The following is a 23329-nucleotide window of genomic DNA, read 5'->3' as shown; positions in this document are numbered from 1 at the left end:
TAGAATTTTTCTTTATGTCTAGCCTCAAGAAGCAGACAAGGATCCCCAAAGATTTTTAAATATTTATTTACCCTATGAAAGCAGAAACATTCTAAAATAAAGGATGTTCCTTTATGTAATTTAGAAGACGTGATAATACACATTACAGAGCTATAATGGAGGCTATTCTCTTATGACCTCAGATGTCACAATATGAAAATAATTTTTACAATGGAGAAAATGATTGGGTGGTGGTAGGGACCATCGAATATTGTGTTTTCGAATTAATTCATTATTCTACAGTAAAAATTCCAGACCCTTGGCCTGGAAGAAAAGAGCTCAGCTCTCTTGTACAAGACTTTGGAATTTATGCTCATTTATTTGAAGCACAGTGGTAGTGACAGCAGAGGTAAAGGTCACCTGGAGATTGTGAGGGAGGTTTTGTGACCTATGAACCATGCACCAACCTGATCCGAACAGTGGGAAATCTAGCAGCTCTAAATGCTGTCACAGAATATAGTTAGAGAAATGACAGGAAGTTACTAAAGGGTTAACTCAACCAGATATCTAAGATACTTCAGTGTGGGAGAGATAGTAAGTTACAGAATTTAGGATCTTGTTCTTAGGAAGAATTTAACTTATGAAATACAGAGAAACCCAATTTTTTAATTAACTAACTTTAGTCAGACATTTAATAATATTTTAGCTCAATATATCTATCTCTAAAATTGTTATGCTACGCACCAAACTTAATGAGGATTTCATGTATCTCTCAAAGGTTTTCATTTATCTCTCAAAGGTTTTCATTTGGTCATCATTTCTCCCCCAAAACCTGTAGTTTGACCAACGTACGTAGGTTTTAAAATAGTTTAGATAAAGCTCCTGAACTATATTATTAACTTATTTTGAAATAGCTAGTACCTTTTGAACACCTAGTACGTAACTGGAGTTTTGTATACATTTTCTGTATTTCTCATTGTAACCCAACAAAGTAAACATTATTATTCCAATTTTGTAGATGATAGAAAAGAAACCTGAAGTAATTTGCCTGCAACCACCTAGTAAAAGTGCCAAATCTATGGTTAAAAAGTGAACTAATGTATAAACAAATTGTGGTATATTCATAGACTGGAATAACACAGAACAATACAAATGAACAGCCTATGAATTAAAGCAACAGCATAAATAAATCTCAAAAACATTATTTTCAGGGAAAGAAGATAAGAAAAAGGAATAGGATACATATTGTATGATTCTATTTCTGTGAATTTAATAAAGAGGCAAAATAATTTGTTGTGGTAGAAGTCAGCATAGTGGCTGACTTTCTGTGCTGACTTCTATGCAGTATTGACTGGAACGAAGCAGGGAAAATTTTCTGCAGTGATAGAGATATGCTGTGTCCTTACCTGGGTGGCGGCTACTTGATACAGATGTACCAATATTGTATACATGTATATGTAAAAGGAGCTCAAAATTTGTCCATTTTACTGTAGTTAATGTATACTAATTTGAAACTGTATACAAAGCAATCTAAAAAGCCATGTCTCTATTTTGCCACAGTACCTGGTATTTCATATTTTGACAACCAGTGCTTCATAAAATGATGATTAGTATTATTCAATTATTCTTTCCTGATTTTCTCCAGATTTAAACTTCATTTTAAAAGAAAATTAATTTGGACCTTCGTGTTGTGGCTTTTAAAATAATCTTCCAGTATGGCTTGTTTGCAATCTTATTTTATGACTCCTTCTTTAATTTCTTATTTTATAAAGTGTTGTCTTCATGTGTTATTTTTAAAATTAACATTCTAGGCATTTTAGCTGAGACTTTTAGCCCCCAAATCACTTATTTATATTTTTAATATTCCCAAATATAGCCTTTTAAAAATCTTGACATATTTGAAAATCATATAATCATTTGACAGGATTAAATCATTATTCTCTCTCTTGCTTTATCTTTTATTTGCAAGTCTTAACATGCCAGCAACAAACATACATAGCAATATCATTTATTATTACTGTCATCAAGAAAAATCATACTTTTTTGAAGTCTTCTAAAAAAGAAATAGTGTAGAAATCACACATTGTGAGAAGAGTTATTAAAACTATGCAAACTAATATAGTAGGTGAGATATTTGAAAGTGACCTTGCAGTATATCCCCAGGCTTATTGTATTAAATCCTGTAAATAAAAGGGACAAATCATTTCTGAGTACTAATATGACTGTCCCCCTTATTGATAATGAAAACATTGAACTCTACTGATTTGTTCTACTGAAGCAATTACATTTTCTGGAAACTTGGAACAGTTATTTAAGAGGATTGTTGTCTGTAATGAGGGATTTCTGGTGGATAGAGGAATAAAAATATGTTGAGCTTTACGTAAAGGAGTGTTCTATTTTAATAGCAAGAAGACATTAAATTTCTCATTCTTTCTTTTTATATACCTTTGGTTGTGTTTGTCTGTTATCAGAGAGATAATCACCTGCTGTGAATTTTCCCATCCATCTTCCAGAAATCATATTTTACTCTTTATAATTATTATGTAGTTTTAATATTTTCTAAGACATTTTAAAGTGTCATTTTTGAAAACATTGAGCCAGATCTCTTAACAGTAGTAACAAAAATAAGTTATGAGGGTTACATCTGATAAATTATTTTACTCAATTGTTTGCCAATAACTGAAAGATCAGGTTTTTAACAGTGCTTTGTAAATGTTTTACACATAGTAAGACCTTTCTTGAAGTAAACAGAAATAAATCTCTTGCCTATAAAAATTACTCTTTAAAGATAGTATTTAAGAGGGTCAACTTCAGTAGTCACCAGGGAAGTGCAAATTAAAATAATACCACTATACACCAATAAGAGTGACTACAATGAAATACAACAAAACAAACAAACTAATAATCAAGACTTGACAAGGTCAAGAAGCAACTAGATTTCTCATATACTACTAATGGGCATATAAATAAGTTAAATTGGTTAAATAAAAAGTGATTATCACTATGACCCAGCAATACTACTTCTAGGTATACACACAACATAAATGTGTACATATAATCATCGAAAGGCATTTTCTAGGAAGTGCATAGCAGCAGTTATTTATAATGGTCCAAATGTGGAAAGTATCCAAATGCCCATCAATGTAGAATTGACAAACCATGGAATACCACACAACAATGAAAATAAACAATATAGATGAATTTCACAAACATAATGTTGAGCAAAAGGAGCCAGACACAAAAGAATACATATGGTATGATTCTATATATGTAAAATACAAAAATAAGCACACATTAACTTGTTCAAAGTCAGGATCAGGGTTCTGATAGAGTGATATGAAGTGGAAAGTATGAGGAAGGCTGCCGTGGTGTTGGTATGTTCAAGCTCTTGATCTGAATGCTGGTTACATAAGTGTGTTCAGTTTGTAAAAGTTAATTGAATATGATAATGCCCATCTGTGTATATTATAATTCAATTAAAAAGTTTCTTCAAAAGCTTTACATTTGTTCAAGTCACAAGATTTATGTTTTATAAATATCCAGAAGATGCAAGGTTTCTTTTGAGTCACTATAACAGAGACTGCTCGTTGTCACCAATGTCTATTACCACTTTCTAAATTTTAAATAGTATATAAAGTTTAGCTACTCATATGATCACCCAGAACGAATACTTTAATTCCCTTCCTTCCGTGCACCTGGCTGTGGCTCATTGACTTCATTCTGACCAACAAGATATAATTGTGCTGTGGCAATTTGCAGGAATTTTCATTAAAATACATGTACTCTTCTTCTGTTCTTTTGTCCTTCATGATTTTCTTCATCTTTTGCATGGTTTTTGCCAGTTGGAAACTCCTCTTGTATTGAAGATGGTAGAGAAACAAGAAAAAAATAGAATCGGGCTCCCTGATGATTGTGGATTTTTATATAATAGCCTTAAATAACCTAGCCAGATTTTTGTATAAAAGAAAAAAAAAGTCTGTACTCTTTAAGCTACAACCTAATCTAATACTGATGAATACAATGTTAGTATGAATACTCAAAAGCAGCATATTTCTTGCTCATACCAAGAAGTAAGTACTATTTAAATAATTAGCAATTTAAAATTATAATAGAAGCAACTATGCGACAGATACTGTGAGTACAATAACCCCATCACAGAATTGGGCAAACTCAGCTTCATGAAGGTGGACAACGCCCACCTTTGCTTTGTTGAAACAAAACTAGATTATGAGCTTTATTTTATCCAGTTAACTAGATTCAGTATTATTGCCTTTACAATTCAAAGCCATGATAGAGCAGGATTTCTCTCCCCTAGCACCTCTCTCTCTCCACCTACGTAGAGTATATTATCTATCTCTTTATAATATAGCATATATTATGACTTTAATATGCAAAATGGATTTGTGGGGAGAATAGATTACAGGCAAGAAGTTAAATCTGGCATGAGATGATAGAACCTGAATTAAGTAGTAGTTGTGATTATCAAAAGAGACACTATGAGAAATTTTCTTTAGAGCACCATAAATGGTTAAATATAGAAATAAAAGAAATACTAATAAACTTCAAACTTTGAGTCTATGTGACTTTTACAGCATTTATGTTGATTTTAACAGAAATAAGAAAACACAGGGAGAATACAAATCTGGGAAAAAATTATTAGAAAAAATTAGACATGTTGACACACATATGGGATTATATAATAAGACAATTTGAGAAGGAAATCCTATATTCATAATTTGAGTACTGTTACAAGATAAAATATATTTTTAATTTTTTCCAGGGAATATCAATGAGTTTAAGTGGATTACTACTTTCTTAATATTAGGACAGAAAGAATATATTAAGATCAAAATAAATGTATTCAATCTTTTATAGGATTTATAATGTAAATATCTAGTGCATATCACTAACATTATGCTATCACTAAGCAAGTAATAATTTTTTACAAAAGTTGGTCATGTTCTATGGATGTTATCATTATCATAATCATCAAAAACATTTGAAATTCTATGTGCTTGACACTTTCTTTGGCACTAGGGACACAGAGAGATGTACATCATAGTTCTAATCCTTGAGGGACCTCCAATAAGATAGGGGAGACAAGGCAAGTACACAAAAGAATAAATAAGAAGGTAAAGTAGCATTTGCTCTATGTCAGATTAAGTGGCTCGGGTAATCAGTGTTACAGGAGTTAGAGGAAGGGGGAACTCTAAGAACTAGGTGGTCATAACAGACCTCTCAGAAGAGTTAGAACTCAAAACTGAAACATAATGAAAGCTAAGAATTGTAGTGGATACTGAAGTATGTATTAATAAGTTAGAACATTGCAACAAGCATTACTGACCTTCATTCAGTTGAAATCAAGATATTATTTTCTATCTTAAGCTGATTTTCAGCCAGTGGATCTAATAATTTCGTCTTGAAATTGCTATACTCTGATGGAAAAACATTTGGTATCTGCATCCATGAGCTTTTGACTCTGATCATCGAGCTGAAATATAGAAGGTTACATCACTCATTTACATTATCACCCTCTACCCCCTCCCAATACAAATGTGACATTTCAATTTTGCACACTTCAACTCTCCTTAAATCATCTGTATAAAAACTTCAAAGCTTGATTGATGATGAATGAGCCATTGTCTCCTCAAGCACCCGGTTCTCATTAGCCTTTGGAGCCTCAGCTTATTAATAATGAACCTTGAGGGCTGACCCAGTGGGGTAGCAGCAATTCATTGTGCTTCCAGCTGAAAGGTCTGGGTTTGGGAAAGATACAGGAATCTCTGGACCAAGTCCACTCCAGAGATGATGTATTAAGTATCACAGGTGGATGATGTGAGCTATATTACTTTTGTATCATTATCTGCCAACAGACTCGTGTGGCTTAAGGTGATGATAGTGAGAAAGATACATTGCTTTATGTCTGAGAAAGTCCTGTAACAGGTTTCTGTAGGTTCATCTTGAAAATGGGTTTTGCTGCCTTGGATTTTGATTCTTGATTCTGCCCTTTGACTTAGATAGATAGTATAAGTCTGATGTATGCATTATTTAAATGCCCCATTGTGATTAGATAAGTGCAGTATTTCTAATCTTTATTATTTTAATTATAATTTTAATTCTAAGGTTGACCTGTAGATGCACCCCTGCAAAACAAGATACTTAGATATACAATCAGGGATAGAGGTTAAATATTTCATTCCTGTTTATTAGATCTTTCTTATATGGTTGGTAGATTTTGAGTAGAATTAAAATGTTCACTGATAATATCGATCATATAGACTAAAGTGAAATATAGTGTAACTGCATTTAAAATTATAATCTTTATTTTGGAAAAAGAGAAAGATATTCAATCTTATTTACAAAATGGTTACAAACTGTGCATGGTGTCGATGCAATTTTGTAAATTTCTTAAACCTAGTGAAGAGGTCATATTAATCTGTATTTTCAGCAGGGATGTTACATCACAATTAGGCCATTTCATACAGGGCAGAGCACAAAAGCTATTATTCAGTATTTTACCATAGTTTTGGAGATAATGTATTTGCAAAATGTCAATGATTCTGTTAATGGGCACTCATCCCCAAATTCACTGTAGTAACTAGCATTTGACAAGAAATGAAGAATACAAAAGAAGTCATTTAAATAACACAAACATTTCCTTCTTTATTAGACTCATGAAAATGGAAATCAAGGAAAGACATGGTCCAATGGTTAACCTTTGCAGAGTGAATGACTAAGATAGAAATACTTTCTGGCCTCTTTCAAATGTCATATTGGCACTTTATACCTTTCTGAAAAATGTAAGGACGATGTGAGGTAGACTTACAGTTCAATACAAGAAAATTTAGGCTTCTCTGTAGCATATTCAAGGTGATTTGCACAGGCTTAGAGAAATTTGGTCTGCATGGGATAGCTAAAGGTCATCATTATTCACCTGGTAACTAATAATTGAGTTTGGTGTACCAAAAAGGTTTGGGAATAAAAATGCCTTATAAATATCAAATGTATTGTCTGCAGTAATATATTGTATATTATCAGTTATATGAATTTTATATACTAAATGCTATTTTCCTTTCGGCTTTCTCTAACCACAGAATTATATATATTTTTTTCTTAAATTCAAGATATTCTGTATAGATATTTCAATTAATCAAATATTTACTGTGTGTCACCTTGAGCCTTGCATAATACTAGAAACTGGAGATATGGTTTTGAATAAAACAGAAACAGCTTCATACTTTATGAAACACAGGACCAGTCAAGATAACCTATAGAGTGTTTATGGGAAAAGATAACTTTCATTCTTACTTTGATTTGGTCAGAATATAATTTAAAATTAGGAACTACAATAGAAGTTACCTTATAAATGTTGATTGCAAATTCCATGGTACTTTTTTTCCATGTACAATTAAATCTACCAATTATTCATGGAGTGACTGTTGCTCTAGGTTTGATGCTATAGATAACAGCACTGAAAAACATTTCTTATCTTCATGGGGCTTAATCTAATTATATTTCAGTTACAAATACTATGCTATATATAAGTTAAATTCAAGATATTGGAAAATAGTGTAGATTACAATTTACTCTAAATACAAAAAGATTCATGACATCTTTTACTCGACTTGCATGCATTAATCTAGTCGGAAACGTTTGAGACGCAAACATATTTAAGTGTTTACTGGAAATTTTCAGCAATGAAATGATACTTTTTTCATCTATGTCATGTCTAATATATCTTACTATATTTAACCATGACATTTATTAAAAAGAGACAGTTCTGTTTTTTGTGAACTTGCCAGAAATATTTGTATATAATATGATAAGAAAACTCATAGCAGCTTTTTTCTATCAATTGATTAAATGACCAAGAATCTATCTGTGTCTCTCTCAATTTACTGTGATAATTTTCTGCAGTGGAAGTAAAATACAATGAAATGAGATACTTTGAGCTCATTCACGCATTCAACATTTCTTTTTTAGTTTCTGCACTCATCCAGATATTTTGCATCTTTGTTTGAGTATCAATTAAACCTGTGCCTCCTTTGCCTATCTTTCTTAACATTTATTTGTTACTTTATTTCATGTTAGTGGGAGGGAAACTGTTGGTTGGTGTAACACAGATGATTCCTTCGTAAAATCTTTGACAAAACTTGTGGAAAACTTTGTTATTCTTGTGTGTTACTACAAGATCTAAATATAGCCAGACATTTTTGTACTCTTATTAGATAAACATCTGAACAAGCTTTTCTCTTTTCCTAATCCTTGTCCCTCTTTCTTATCTAAAAATGCGGTCAAACCTCTGTAGTCAACCAAGACAGAACATTAGGTATTCCTTCTAACAAGTAAATAATTTGTATCTCTAAGAACTTTCTTACAGGTTAGTATCTATTCTCTAGAATTTTTTAAATACAGAAATAAATCTACCTGAGTATATTTTCTCACACAAATATGTCAAATTCATATTTTAAAAATGTAAAGTTACAAAATCAATGAAAATTTTAAGAATATATGTAAATGCCATTATAACATTACTTTCTGACACATATTTACGTAATCAGATTAATCAAAAGAAAGTGTAAGATTGTACATTAAAACTGTCCTATAAGTGTCAGTGAAATTCTACATTCTCTGACTGTGAGGCTTTGACATTCAACAGCAGAATAGAGTTTATACCAAACATAAAGGAAAAAAAGAATCTTTCAAGGAAAGATTTTCAAGGAAATCAAACAATACATAAATAAACTACCCATCATTAATTGCTAAACATTTATAAATCCTCCTGACCAGAATTGCTAGCAGATGCTGAGTTTTGAATTAGGAATGAGAAAAGTATCATCTGGATTGATCATGTGTCTTAATTTGAAATTTTAACGTGTAAGATTACGCTGGATTTATTATTGTCTCCTTTCTAAATCCCTTTTCCAAGTATAAGCCAAGCTCTTGAACAGACTATTTCTAAGAAACAAATGTCAACATTCATAGCAGATTAATACTGTTGAAGAAAGGGATTTGATAAGACTATTATTCAGTATAATATAATCTGATTCTATTTGAAAAAATTTAGATAGGAAGTTGGAGATGGATACTGTGTTCCTTTCTATGAACTATTTGAAATACAATGTGACTCCTGAAAAATACACACTCTTTCCGCAATGTTTGAGCTATTACCTTTTCACTTTTTTTTTTTTTTGAAGTAGAACTTTTCTAAATGTAGACTGAAAAATAACCTTTATTTCCTGGATAGCAGTCAAAATCTCCTTTCTTTGTCACCTAATGGAAAATTATTCCTAGAGCAGAAGAGCATCACCTAATGTCTCATGAGAAAGCTATTAGTATGAGATCGTCACATTTCTTAGGTAAAAACTTAATGCCAAACATTAATGTAGAAATCCATTTCACAGTCTTTCTTACGTCTTACATCTCCCATCTGCTTTGATGAAGGTTGTATGGTTAGGTCATAAAAAATAACGAACTGGGTTTTAGAAGTAGAAAGATGATCTAATTTCTTTTCTTTTTTTTGTCCTCACCGAGAAAATAGAACTAATAGTCAGTGAAATGACTGATGATGAAAATAGGAGTGATTTTAAATGTAGAAAGAACTGCAATATCAAAATTAATCTGGAGGGTTTCGTACATGCAATGCAGTAAGGCACTTGGGATGTGACCACCAGTCCACAAATAACCCTCTTGTGGTGTGACACATTCCTTTCATTTATCTCTCTTCAGTTTAAGATGACTCCTACAAATTTAGCTTGGGGTTCTACACAAGAGAGATGAATTTCTCAAGGCTACCTTGGGAGATGGTGTTGGTTGTCTTACCAATATCCATGTCACTCTTCTTCCTCACTAACTCTCCTGCTGGTCTGGGCTTTGTCCCAGTAGCAATATTTCCACCTCAGTAGTTACTTATTCAGTCTCTCTTGCGGTAGGGATAGGCATGGGATATTGTTCTGGCCAATGAAATGCAGACATAATCCTCGAGGAGAGCATTTCTTCTCAAATAAAAAGTCACAGCTTCACTAGGAAGAAGTCTCTTGCTTGCTCTTCTGTCTTCATCCTGCCTGCAATTCAGAAAGACTGCAGTTTAGTCTTTAGATGTAGCAGCCATCGTGTGCCTGAAATGAATAAAACTGACACACTGAGGATGGCAGAACAGATAGTGGGCACTGTGGAACAGCGGAACTAATATCTGCAACTGCCTCCTATAGGTTTCTTATGTGAAAAAAGAAATCCCCTATCTCTATAAACTGTTAATTGGGTTTTGATTACTTGTAGTTGAACACTTTATGGACTGATGCCTGATTTCTCTTAAATTGCTTTTGTATTGAACAAGAGGGGGAAATGCAGTACATATTGGGTAGGAAGGTGCTATGTGTATTTCTAGCTAACTTCTTCAAATAATAAGAATAATATTTTCAGAGGATATATCTGTTTTTATTTTCCTGGATAACTTAAAGCTATCTGAAAGAGAATTCATTTCTGTGGTCAGTCATTGTTTGTGGAGGACAAATTAGCTAATCAAGGCCAGTGTTGTAAAATAAAGAATCGAGTACAAATTGGCTTTAGTGCATGTTATCCCACAGCCATATCCTTACTTCAGTGAACTACAAGATTTGTTATACGTTGCTTTGTGTTGCTAAGAATAATTGGCAATCTTATCAATTTCATCATTTGAGATGACAACATTTTTGTGATTGAGGCATTAATTTTAGCTTCCACTTTGTGCTACTTACCTACTGACTGCAGTCAATGTCACCTTGACTCAAACAATCTCTCTAAGGATGATTTGACCATTGATACCAAAAATCTTAAAAATATCCACACTCCATGACCTTGGAATGTCATGTGTGGAAATTTGTTTTAAAGACCAATGAGAGATAAATAAGTTAAATTACCAACAACAGAGGATTGGTTAAATAATTACCATTTAATTTATACTATGACATATCCTGTTCTCATTAAAATACAGAGTAGTAATTACCATTAAGTACTCACTATATAATATTAAACAAAACAGGCAGGTTATAAAATATTATATAAAATATTATTTCAATTCCAGGAAAGAAAACAGATAAAAGACTGTAACATTTATACCAAAATGTTAGGAGTGTTAGTCTCAGAGTGTATGAATATGAGTGGTTGTTTTTCACTTTTGTAATTTTTAATCTTTTCGAATTCCTGTAATCAATGTATATGATTCAGCGAAAGACATTTTAAAAGATATCTTGGCTATTAGCAACATGACTCTAATTTAACATTGAAAATAGTTAAGAGCAAATCATTCTTGTTGCTTACCTTTTCATCAACAAGCAGTTTGACAAAAAATTTGTTTCTTTGTTTTTTAATACAGAAATCCTAAATGGTGGAGTCTATGTAGACCAGAACAAATTCCTTTGTTATGCAGACACCATTCATTGGCAAGATATTGTTCGGAACCCGTGGCCTTCCAACTTGACTCTTGTGTCAACAAATGGTAGTTCAGGATGTAAGTAGAATTATTCTTTTTAATTTCTCAAAATGTTCTACCCTCTGTGATGAATGAGTTGTGCTTATCATGCCATCACTAATATTTTGAACTTTGATTGCATTCATTGAAATGTTCAGTTATATATGACAGAACAAATGGCTGATCAACCTTTTACTTCTAGCTAATTCTCTTTTGGGAATCATGTTTCCTCTTCACAAATTCTCATTTTGTTAACATGTTCCTCTTTGCCTAATTTAAATTACTTTATCATACTTCCAATATACAAATGTGTGTTCCACTATCCACAAACTTAAGGCTGGTATCTAACTGTTGCTTCAAGTCTCTGTGGCCCATATAGCATTGAGACAAAGGTAGTAGAACAAAAATGTACCTTCCTATTCACTATAATTTTTTTAATAAAAAGGTAAAAACTAGTGAACATTGCAGAATTCTTAAGCCTTCATTTGCCCTTGAAGCCTTTGTGGTCATCCTTTATGATAATTTCAAACACTTATGGAATGGAGAAATATAGATTTCATATAGAAGAAACATGTTACAGTCTGATTTTAGTCATTAGTCTAAATTTCTGAATTTCTCATTCTTAAAATGTGTATTCTTTCTACCACAAAGAATTTATCAGATTTAAAGTGTTTAATATGATTTAATAATAAGCAAGTAATATTTGAACCATGATTTAAACCTTTGAAAATTATTCTGTCTGGTATCTGTTTCATTTTCATAAAGCAGGCTATGTTATCCCCACATTTATTATTACTGACATTTGTGTGAAAACAGAATCTTTATCAAGTGTTAACCTGGGTTTTATATTTCTCATCTATTATATATTTCCCACCTGAAATCATAACTGTCTCAACATAGTTCCATAATTATTTGCTATATTACTGATTGTGTTATGACATTTTTGTGAAAAATCAAACTCCAAGGGACAATTATTAAATTTCATCATGGCCCTAATAATATAATGGGAAATATGAATATATTTGATCAAAACTGACAGCTGTGTTTTTAATAAATGGCTAAAACTTTATGTAAAAAGTAGAGTAACATAATTTTCTTGTCACCTTTGAGCAGAAATTTGTATGGGATTTTCCCTTTATGGTATTCACGTTGCCTACTTGGTAAAATTACATGTGAGAAAAATGGAATCTTTTCACATTAACAAGACAAATGATGTGTTTCAGAAATGACTTCTGTTTTCAGTCTGCCCATGCTGTTGCACATATTATATTGGCAGGGTAGTGGTGGGGAGGTGTGGATGTTGGTTGGGTAAAAGGAAAGGCCTGCTGCCTCTCAGCTTATCAGACTGACTAGTCTGTAACACATGAATAAGATCGTGCAAGAATAGAGCCTGAGACAGAAGCCAAAAGGGAAGTGTGCCCACCAGCCTTACAGAATTTGGAGCAGGAAAGGTCTGAGGGGTTTGCTGCACTTTCACAGATGGTGTCTCTTTGTGCTATTCTTTTTGAAGACAAATTTGGATGGTTGTGCCTATAATTAGGCAACTGTGGCTGTATTGTTTTTTGCATGTAAATAATTGCAGGTGCAAAAATTATAAATGCAGAGTAGAGTCATAACCAACGGTCTTTTACAAATTAACTACCAATTGATTGCCAAAGTTTAATTATTTACATAGTAGTTTTATTTGCTGACACATTATATGTACTGCATGACACCATAGCTATTAATAATGAATTGACTATTTTCTGACTATTATAGTTTTATCTTTAGTCAATTTTTTTTCTCTGTCTTCTCCCCAGGGGTGATCTCAGACACTCTCAGGGTTTAAATGCAACCTCTAGGTTGATGATTCCCTAGAACTACATACCACCAACCAGTCACTCAACCAAGTTCAAAATTTGGGGGGTCATTATTGTCTTTACTTTCACATGGCTCTTGGGAGTTAATCACTGAGTCATCCTGATCTTTGCCCATTTCTTGATTTTACATATTTATTATTATGATTGCCCTAGTTCAAGACTTCATCTGTCTAAATTACTAAAACAAACTCTGAATTTTTAATATTTTTTGAGGCAATGGACTCTGGAGCAGACTGGTGAAGCCCATTGACCTCTTCTTATAATATTTTTAGAAGAATAAATGAGCACAAAACAAATACTTTAATTCATGAATTCATAGCAATAAATAAATACATAAAATAAATTACAATGGATTACAAGGAAAATAGGTTGAGATACATTTATCAAAATGCTTAAAAAATGGATACCTAATATAGTAATATGCTTATTCATACATTAAATTAAAAATATTAGCAGTAGGATTAATATCTAATATCATTTTCAAGCAGTGATAGGCATAAATAATACATTTTAAAGGGAAGTCTCTTCAACAAATGATGTTGGGAAAACTAGATATCCATGTGCAAAAGATTGAATTTGGGCCTTTATCATATGCCATGTTCAGAAATTAACTCAAAAGCGAATTACAGACCTAAGCATAAGACTTAAAACTATAAAAGTCTTGGCAGAAAATATGGGGGGAAAGCGCTATGACCCTAGGTTTAGCAATAAATTCATGGATATAATACCAAAAACACCAACAGCAAAAGCTAAAATAGACAAATGGGATTATATTAAACTTAAAAACATCTGTGCGGCTGGGTGCGGTGGCTCATGCCTGTAATCCCAGCACTTTGGAAGGCTGAGGTGGGAGGATCACGAGATCACGAGATCGAGACCATCCTGGCTAACACGGTGAAACCCCGACTCTACTAAAAATACAAAAAATTAGCCAGGCATGGTGGCGGGCGCCTGTAGTCCCAGCTACTCAGGAGGCTGAGGCTGGAGAATGGTGTGAACCCGGGAGGTGGAGCTTGCAGTGAGCCGAGATCGTGCCACAGCACTCCAGCCTGGGGACAGAGTAAGACTCCGTCTCAAAAAAAAAAAAAGTCTGTGCATCAAAAGGTACAATCAACAGAATGAAAGGCAACCTACAGAAAGGGAAAAAATATTTGTAAATCTTAAGTCTGATAAGGAATTAATATCCAGAATATATATAGAACCTGCAACTCAATAACATGGAGCAAATAATCCAATTAAAAAGTGAGCAAAAGATTTGTATAGACATTTCTACAAAATGGACCAACAAGCATATAAAAAGATGCTCAACATTGCTAATCATTAGAGAAAAACCAACCCCAAAGTCATATCAAAAACACAATAAGATATTGTCTCTCACTTATTAGGATGGCTACTATTAAAAAAAAAATAACAAATATGAGGAGGTGAAGAAGTTGGAATCCTTCTTGGTGGGATTGTAAAATGGTGTGACCACTACGGAAAATAGTCTGGTGGTTTCTCAAAAATTAAAAATAGAATTATCATATGATCCAGCAATCCCACTTCTGGATATATATCCAAAGGAATTAAATGCAGGTTCTCAATGAGATATTTGCATATCTATGCTTATAGCAGCATTATTCATAATAAGCCAGAGGTAGAAGCAACCCAAATGTCATATATGGATGAGTGAATAAACAAAATGCAGTATATACATAGGATGATAAAATATTATCCAGCTTGAAAAAGGAAGGAGATCTAGTCACATGCTACAACACACATAAATCTTGAGGACACTATGCTACAAGAAATAAGCCAGTCACAAAAACATAAATACTGTATGATTTCACTTACATGAAGTAACTAAACTGTCAAACTCAAAGAAAACAGAATGTAGAATGTTGGTAGCCAGGGGTTGGAAGGAAGGCTAGATGTCCAATTGCTCTTTAACAAGTCAAGTTGCAATTGTTCAGGTTGAAAAAGTTCTGGAGATCTGTTGGAAAACAATGTGAATATACTTAACAGTACTAAACATACACTTAAAAGTGGTTAAGATGGTAAATATTATGTTATCTTTTTTTAACTGTAATTATGAACAAATAAACCAGAAAAGTTGAATCCCTGAATAGACCAATAACAGGCTCTGAAATTGAGGCAATAATTAATAGCCTACCAACCAAAAAAAGTCCAGGACCAGATGGATTCACAGCCGAATTCTGCCAGAGGTACAAGGAGGAGCTGGTACCATACCTTCTGAAACTATTCCAATCAATGGAAAAAGAGGGAATCCTCCCTAACTCATTTTATGAGGCCAGCATCATCCTGATACCAAAGCCTGGCAGAGACACAACAAAAAAAGAGAATTTTAGACCAATATCCCTGATGAACATCGATGCAAAAATCCTCAATAAAATACTGGCAAACCGAATCCAGCAGCACATCAAAAAGCTTATCTACCATGATCAAGTGGGCTTCATCCCTGGGATGCAAGGCTGGTTCAACATATGCAAATCAATAAACGTAATCCAGCATATAAACAGAACCAAAGATGAAAACCGCATGATTATCTCAATAGATGCAGAAAAGGTCTTTGACAAAATTCAACCACCCTTCATGCTAAAAACTCTCAATAAATTAGGTATTGATGGGATGTATCTCAAAATAATAAGAGCTATTTATGACAAACTCTCAGCCAATATCATACTGAATGGGCAAAAACTGGAGGCATTCCCTTTGAAAACTGGCACAAGACAGGGATGCCCTCTCTCACCACTCCTATTCAACATAGTGTTGGAAGTTCTGGCCAGGGCAATCAGGCAGGAGAAAGAAATAAAGGGTATTCAATTAGGAAAAGAGGAAGTCAAATTGTCCCTGTTTGCAGATGACATGATTGTATATTTAGAAAGCCCCATCATCTCAGCCCAAAATCTTCTTAAGCTGATAAGCAACTTCAGCAAAGTCTCAGGATACAAAATCAATGTGCAAAGATCACAAGCATTCCTATACACCAATAACAGACAGAGAGCTAAATCATGAGTGAACTGCTGTTCACAATTGCTTCAAAGATAATGAAATACCTAGGAATCCAACTTACAAGGGATGTGAAGGACCTCTTCAAGGAGAACTACAAACTGCTGCTCAGTGAAATAAAAGAGGATACAAACAAATGGAGGAACATTCCATGCTCATGGATAGGAAGAATCAATATCATGAAAATTCTCTATTTTTCCATATTAATGTTTTTGGATATTCCTATTTGCTTAAATTTTAGAGGGCAACTTATTTACATCATGGCACTGCTGCTTACCAGCAGTTTGACCTTAAGCAAGTCATTTATGCCCTCAGTCCCTCCATTTCCTCACCTATGAAAGACAGAGAGTGTCAAGAGCTGAGCTGAGCTGACAGCTAAGCTGCTAGGTGACAGTGGTCAATTCAGACAAGCAAAAATGAGGGTAACAGTCAAGCTTTTAATCACTTACTGCAATAGTTTATTCAACAGGCTAAACCAGAGAAAGCACCAACTTCACTGTCTCATGTTTCCTCCATAGAACAGTGCCAGGTGAGGGTCAGATGGATGAGTGCAGACATGGGGAATTGTTTCACTGAGGAGGGAGTGGCAAAAAAAAAATGGTTCTGAAAGTTTTATGAATCTGGAAGCTTGAAGGAGAGAGGGGTGGGAAGGCCTGAGTGAAAAGTACTGAGTATGAGTCAGAGTGGAGAAAAGGTGTCTTCCAGGCCCCCTTACTTCCTCCCCATAAGGAGATATTAGTGAAAGCACCTAAGGAAAGCCGCTGTCAAAGGACCTTAATAAAGAGGTCTCTGAATAGCGTACCTGGGCCAGGATGGGAGACATATATGAGACATGGCTGGTCAGCAAACCCTGAGTCTCTTACTGCAACTCCCTTAGAGACTGCAGTGCATTGACTGGGCACCAAGTCTGGCGTGGGAGGACAGCTTTGAGACCCCAGGAGGCCTGCCAGGTAAAGTAATTGCCTGTGCTCCTGCCTGAAAGATCACACATAGGTTTTTCTTTTTTTTTTTGCCCAAGAGCTGTTATTATTATCAACTTCATAGGGCTATTAATGAGCAATAAATGAGTTAATGTGTCAATCCAAGGGTGATTTCTTATGACAAAAGAATAAGGGACCTTCCAATTATAATTTTTATATGGATTGACCATATGAGGACAGAAGTTTTTTTTAAATATGTGACAGTTACATTTTCATTCATTGACATTTAACTATGTTTCTACATTTTAAGTGTGTTTTAGTAACTAGAAGGTTGTCTCTCATAGGTTTAGCTCATCAAGACACTGAGAAGAGCAATCCTCAGCTGCTCCAGTCCCTACAACCTTTTTCTTTGATTACGCCAGGTACATCACTCATTCTTAGTTACTTTCTAGAACCAAATACCAACTAACAACTGAAGTGGGAGATGGGGAATTGGCAAATTCATAGATACCACTATAATCATGAACATAATTCCAGGACTAATTACTTGTTTAACCAGATGTTCTGCCTGCATTCAATCCATCCATGTTTTAAACTTTTTTTTCAATGACTTTTACATATCATAGTAATGACCCACCCCTAATTAATATTGCGCTTTGTATTACATATAGCTAGCTTTCTTGAAATATAATTCCCAAGATAGAGTACAATTAAACCTGATTTATTATATTACCAACTTGTGTTACTCCTTCTATATGAAAATATTTGGGTAAAATAGATGTGCCTTTCTAAGGTATTTTGAAGTAAAGCCAAAAATAAAAAATAAAAAAGTAGGAAGAAAATTTACCCTTGATGTATTTTAGTACAGCTTCAGTTTGTGTGCATTAGACGTACAACACATCTAACTTTGCATAAACATATACACAGAATGAAATCACACACACTGTTTTCAAAAGATATTTTAAAATAAAACCCTAAATTATGGAAATGGGAATATATGAAAAACATGTTGTTTTCCATGTCTGATGGAAAACATCAAGGATACATTGAATCTATATGAATCCAAAAGATCATTTTTCTAAAATACCGATAAAACAGATTTTTATGGACCTGATTTAATAAAACAAAAAACAAAAAAACTTAAGATCACTTATGAACTCAGATGCAATTTTTCTGAATAAAATATTAGCAAAGAGAACTAACAGAATCTAAAATGTGTTTTAAAAAAGAATACACTAAGATCAAGTGGCAGCTCAGCTGCCTTTTTAGTGCGTTTTGAGAAAGTAAGGACTTGCACCTGACCCACACCATAGACGGCCTTTGACACTATATTTTTTTTTTGGGGGGGGTATTTGCATTTTTATTGCTGTTTGTAGGTTATGTGTACATTTTTTGCGTAGTGAAGTACTCTATCTGTCTGATTTCTAATTTAAGGCACAAATATCTCTCTTTTTTAATTCACTACCTACATTTCTTTTTTTTATTATTATACTTTAAGTTTTAGGGTACATGTGCACAATGTGCAGGTTTGTTACATATGTATCCATGTGCCATGTTGGTGTGCTGCACCCATTAACTCATCATTTAGCATTAGGTATATCTCCTAATGCTGTCCCTCCTCCCTCCCCCCACCCCACAACAGTCCTCGGAGTGTGATGTTCCCCTTCCTGTGTCCATGTGTTCTCATTGTTCAATTCCCACCTATGAGTGAGAACATGCGGTGTTTGGTTTTTTGTCCTTGCGATAGTTTACTGAGAATGATGGTTTTCAGTTTCATCCATGTCCCTACAAAGGACATGAACTCATCGTTTTTTATGGCTGCATAGTATTCCATGGTGTATATGTGCCACATTTTCTTAATCCGGTCTATCGTTGTTGGACATTTGGGTTGGTTCCAAGTCTTTGCTATTGTGAATAGTGCCGCAATAAACATACGTGTGCATGTATCTTTATAGCAGCATGATTTATAGTCCTTTGGGTATATACCCAGTAATGGGATGGCTGGGTCAAATGGTATTTCTAGTTCTAGATCCCTGAGGAATTGCCACACTGACTTCCACAATGGTCGAACTAGTTTACAGTCCCACCAACAGTGTAAAAGTGTTCCTATTTCTCCACATCCTCTCCAGCACCTGTTGTTTCCTGACTTTTTAATGATCACCATTCTAACAGGTGTGAGGTGGTATCTCATTGTGGTTTTGATTTGCATTTCTCTGATGGCCAGTGATGATGAGCATTTTTTCATGTGTTTTTTGGCTGCATAAATGTCTTCTTTTGAGAAGTGTCTGTTCGTGTCCTTCACCCACTTTTTGATGGGGTTGTTTGTTTTTTTCTTGTAAACTTGTTTGAGTTCATTGTAGATTCTGGATATTAGCCCTTTGTCAGATGAGTAGGTTGTGAAAATTTTCTCCCATTTTGTAGGTTGCCTGTTCACTCTGATGGTAGTTTCTTTTGCTGTGCAGAAGCTCTTTAGTTTAATTAGATCCCATTATAAGAAGAGTCTTTCCAGGTCAACTTAAACTCACTCTAGGAATTAACTTTTACTAAGAACATTACCGGAGCAAGCACAGTACACCTGCTAGCCTGGTTTTCTTGTCTCTTAGTTCCTTGAGGTGAAAATGTATTGTTTCACTTTTTGAGTACAGTTTTCAATATACATCTTTATTTTCTTTTATTTTTTTACTTTTTTAGACTGGGTCTTGCTCTGTCACCTAGTTGGAGTGCAGTAGTGCAATCACAGCTCACTGGAGCCTGGAACTCTTGGGTTCAGGCAATCCTCCTGTTTCAGCCTCTTGAGTAGCTGAGACCACAGATGCATGTCACTACACCCAGATAATTGTTTTTTACTGTTTGTAGAGACAGGATCTCCCTATGTTGCCCAGGCTAGACTCAAACTCCAGGACACAAGTTATCCTCCCACCACAGCCTCACAAAGTGCTAAGATTACAAGCATGAGCCACTGCGCCCAGCCTTCATTTTTATTATATATGATAAGTTCCTCTCAAACAACCTTTTGCTAAACTGTGTGTGTGTGTGTATAATTATAAAAAAATAATTATAAGAGCGTGGTCATGGAAAGTGAGTACTTCTTCTGTAATAGGGGATGTGGCGTTTTGAAGGCCTAATTGAACTGGATGAGCCATTGAGACATATAGGGTTTAGCCTATAAATTAACTTTGATAAAGTTATGTAACAATTTTACTAATATCTTATTGAGAGAGTCATAGAAGTTATGGGATGGGCATGAAACCAGTTTCTGGGAGTTTGATTCCTTCCTTTCTCATGTAGGTTTTCCTGTAGGCTGGCTCTTTGAATGTGTGGTAAGGTGGTGGACAGCCATAAAGCCGCTCTAAATTAGCAGATGGTTGTTCAGTTGTTAGTACTTTTCGTTTTGAAGCAAAGGCTTCTCAGATCATAAAGATTATTAGTATAACTGCTGTTAGTGAGATAAATGACCATATGGATAAGATAATATTTCATGTGGTGTATGCAACAGGATAATCAGAGTAACGTCAAGGCATACCAGATAGGCCAAGGAAGTGCTGTAGAAAAAGGTTAAGACCTATGAATATAATGGTGAAGTGGATTTTAGCATAGGTCTGACTAAGTGTATAGCCTGAAAATAAGGAGAATCAGTGGACAAAGCCTCCTATAATGGCGAATATTCCTCCTATTGATAGGACATGGTGGAAATGGGCTACAGCATAATATGTGTCATGTAAGATAATATCTAGTGATGAATTAACTAATAAGATGCTGGTTAAACCTCCTACTGTGAAAAGGAAAATTAATTGTAGAGCACAGAATATTGCGGGAGATCATTTGATGTTACCGCCATGCAGGGTGGCTAATCAGCTAAAGACCTTGATGCCAGTAGGGATAGCAATAATTATGGTAGCGGAGGTGATGTACGCTCATGTGTCTACATCTATCCCTACTGTAGGTATATGGTGAGCCCATATGATAAATCCTAAGAAGTCAATTGATATCATGGCTCTATGCCCATGTATCCAAATGATTCCTTTTTTCCAGAATAATATGTTACCATGTGGGAGATTATCCCGAAGCTTTGTACCAGCAGAATACATGTTGGTACAAGATAGGGTCACCCCCGCCAGCAGGGTCAAACAAAGTAGTGTTGAGGCTATTGTCAGTTCACAGTATAGTAATGCCGGAGGCTAGGACTAGAAGGGAAAGGAGTAGAAGGACCGCCGTAATGAGGACTGATCAAACGAAAAGGGGTGTTTGATATTGGGATATAGCTGGAGGGTTTATGTTAATAATAGTGGTAATAAAGTTAATGGCCCCTAAAATAGAAGAGACACCTGCCAAATGGAGCGAGAAGATGATCAGGTTCACAGAGGCTCCTGCATGTGCTAGGTTTCCTGCTAAAGAGGGATAAACTGTCCAGCCGGTTCCAGCGCCGGCTTCCGCTATTGAAGACGCGAGTATGAGTGGAAAGATGGGGGCAGAAGTCAGACGCTCATATTATTTATCCGGGGTATGCCACATCGGGTGCACCAATTATCAGAGGGACTAGCCAGTTGCTGAAACTCCCAATTAGGATTAGTAGCACCATAAAGAAGATTATAACGAATGCGTGGGCGGTAACACTAACATTGTAGATCTGATAATCTCCTAGCAGAGTTCCTGGTTGGCCTAGTTCTGCTCGAATTAGGAGGCTTAAGGTAGTGCCTACTATCCCCGCCCATGTGCAGAGTAACAGGTATAGTGTTCCGATATCTTTGTGGTTAGTTGAAAACAATCAACAATTGGTGAACACAGAGGGGCGGGGGTGCGTAAAATGGCTGAGCAAGCATTAGACTGTAAATCTAAAGACACAGGTGAAGGCCAATTTTCACCAGCCCTGAAGTGATTTCTCATGTTGAATTGCAAATTCAAAGGAGCAGCTTCAATCCTGCCGGGGCTTCTCCCGCCTTTTCCCCCCCAACGGTGGGAGAAGTAGATTGAAGTCAGTTGATTAGGGGGTTTAGCTGTTAACTAAATTTTCATGGGTTTGAATTCCACCAATCTATTAAGGGCTTAGCTTAATTAAAGTGATTTATTTGCGTTCAATTGATGCAGAATAGGGTCTTGCAGCCCTTAGGTCTGTTACAGAAATTAAGTGTCATTTACTTACTAAGGGCTTTGAAGGCCCTTGGTCTTATTTAAACTAAATTTCTAAGTTATAGTTAGTATTAATGGAGAGGTGGGTAAGAGGAGGGTAGAAGAGATAACGAGTGAGGAGGGAGTAGTGTGGGTTTTGCGATTTCGAATTGTCATTTTAGTGTCATATTATTAGATGTGGGGAATAGTGTTACCGAGATGGAATAAATGAGGTGTATGTAAGAGTACAGGTTGAGTAGGGTTATGATAGCTATAATGGTTGGAGTGATAAGGCTATCATTTTTTGTAAATTCTTGGATGATGATTCATTTAGGCAGGAACCTGTAATGGGGGTAAACCTCTTAGGGGTAGTAGAATATGTGGAATTATAGGTGTCAACCATGCTAATTTCCTTCAGGCGTGAGATAGTGACAGGGTTGTGACGCTTATACTCAGGTTGAGTGCTAGAAATGTGGTTGTTGTTAAGATAAGGTAAATAATCAGATTTAGAGTGGTAATGTTTGGGTTATAAATTAGTACTGCTATTATTCAACCTATGTGAGTGATTGAGGAGTAGGCTAGGATTTTATGCAGTTGTATTTGGTTAAGTCCCCCTCGACCGCCCACTATAATGGATAGAATTGTGATAGATAAGAGGATGTTCAGGTTTGTTGATGGGAAGATTTGAAACATAATCGAGATAGGGGCTAGTTATTGTCATGTGAGAAGAGGTATATCATGCTCGTAGGACATAACAATCAGTAGACGCTCACGCACGTATGCTCACACACATACGCTCATGCATGTACGCTCACGCACATATGCTTTATTTGAAGAACTATTTCCGATTAAATCTGCAAACTCCCCTCCCTCCATCTCTGACTTTACCATCAACCTAGGTAAACATATCCTTGTCAAACCCCAAAAACAAGATACTAAAATGCAACCCAGTCAGAGCCCAGAAATCATATTTTAGCCACGAACACTCCAACAGCTACCCCTCGATT

At 35.0% G+C, this 23329-nt stretch overlaps 1 protein-coding gene across 2 annotated transcripts in view; it reads left to right on the top strand.

Annotated features, from left to right (window-relative positions):
- Window positions 1-23329, top strand: part of ERBB4 (erb-b2 receptor tyrosine kinase 4) — a 1163189-nt gene that overhangs the window by 739466 nt on the left and 400394 nt on the right. For both annotated transcript variants that reach the window (XM_003254031.3, XM_003254029.3), the window contains exon 4: window positions 11333-11467. In XM_003254031.3, the coding sequence (XP_003254079.1) occupies window positions 11333-11467 (135 nt within the window). The remainder of the gene's footprint in view (window positions 1-11332; window positions 11468-23329) is intronic.

Source organism: Nomascus leucogenys, chromosome 22a (genome assembly GCF_006542625.1).
Source record: "Nomascus leucogenys isolate Asia chromosome 22a, Asia_NLE_v1, whole genome shotgun sequence".
NCBI classification, from domain to species: Eukaryota; Metazoa; Chordata; class Mammalia; order Primates; family Hylobatidae; genus Nomascus; species Nomascus leucogenys.
This window is presented reverse-complemented; position numbering and strand designations above follow the sequence as displayed.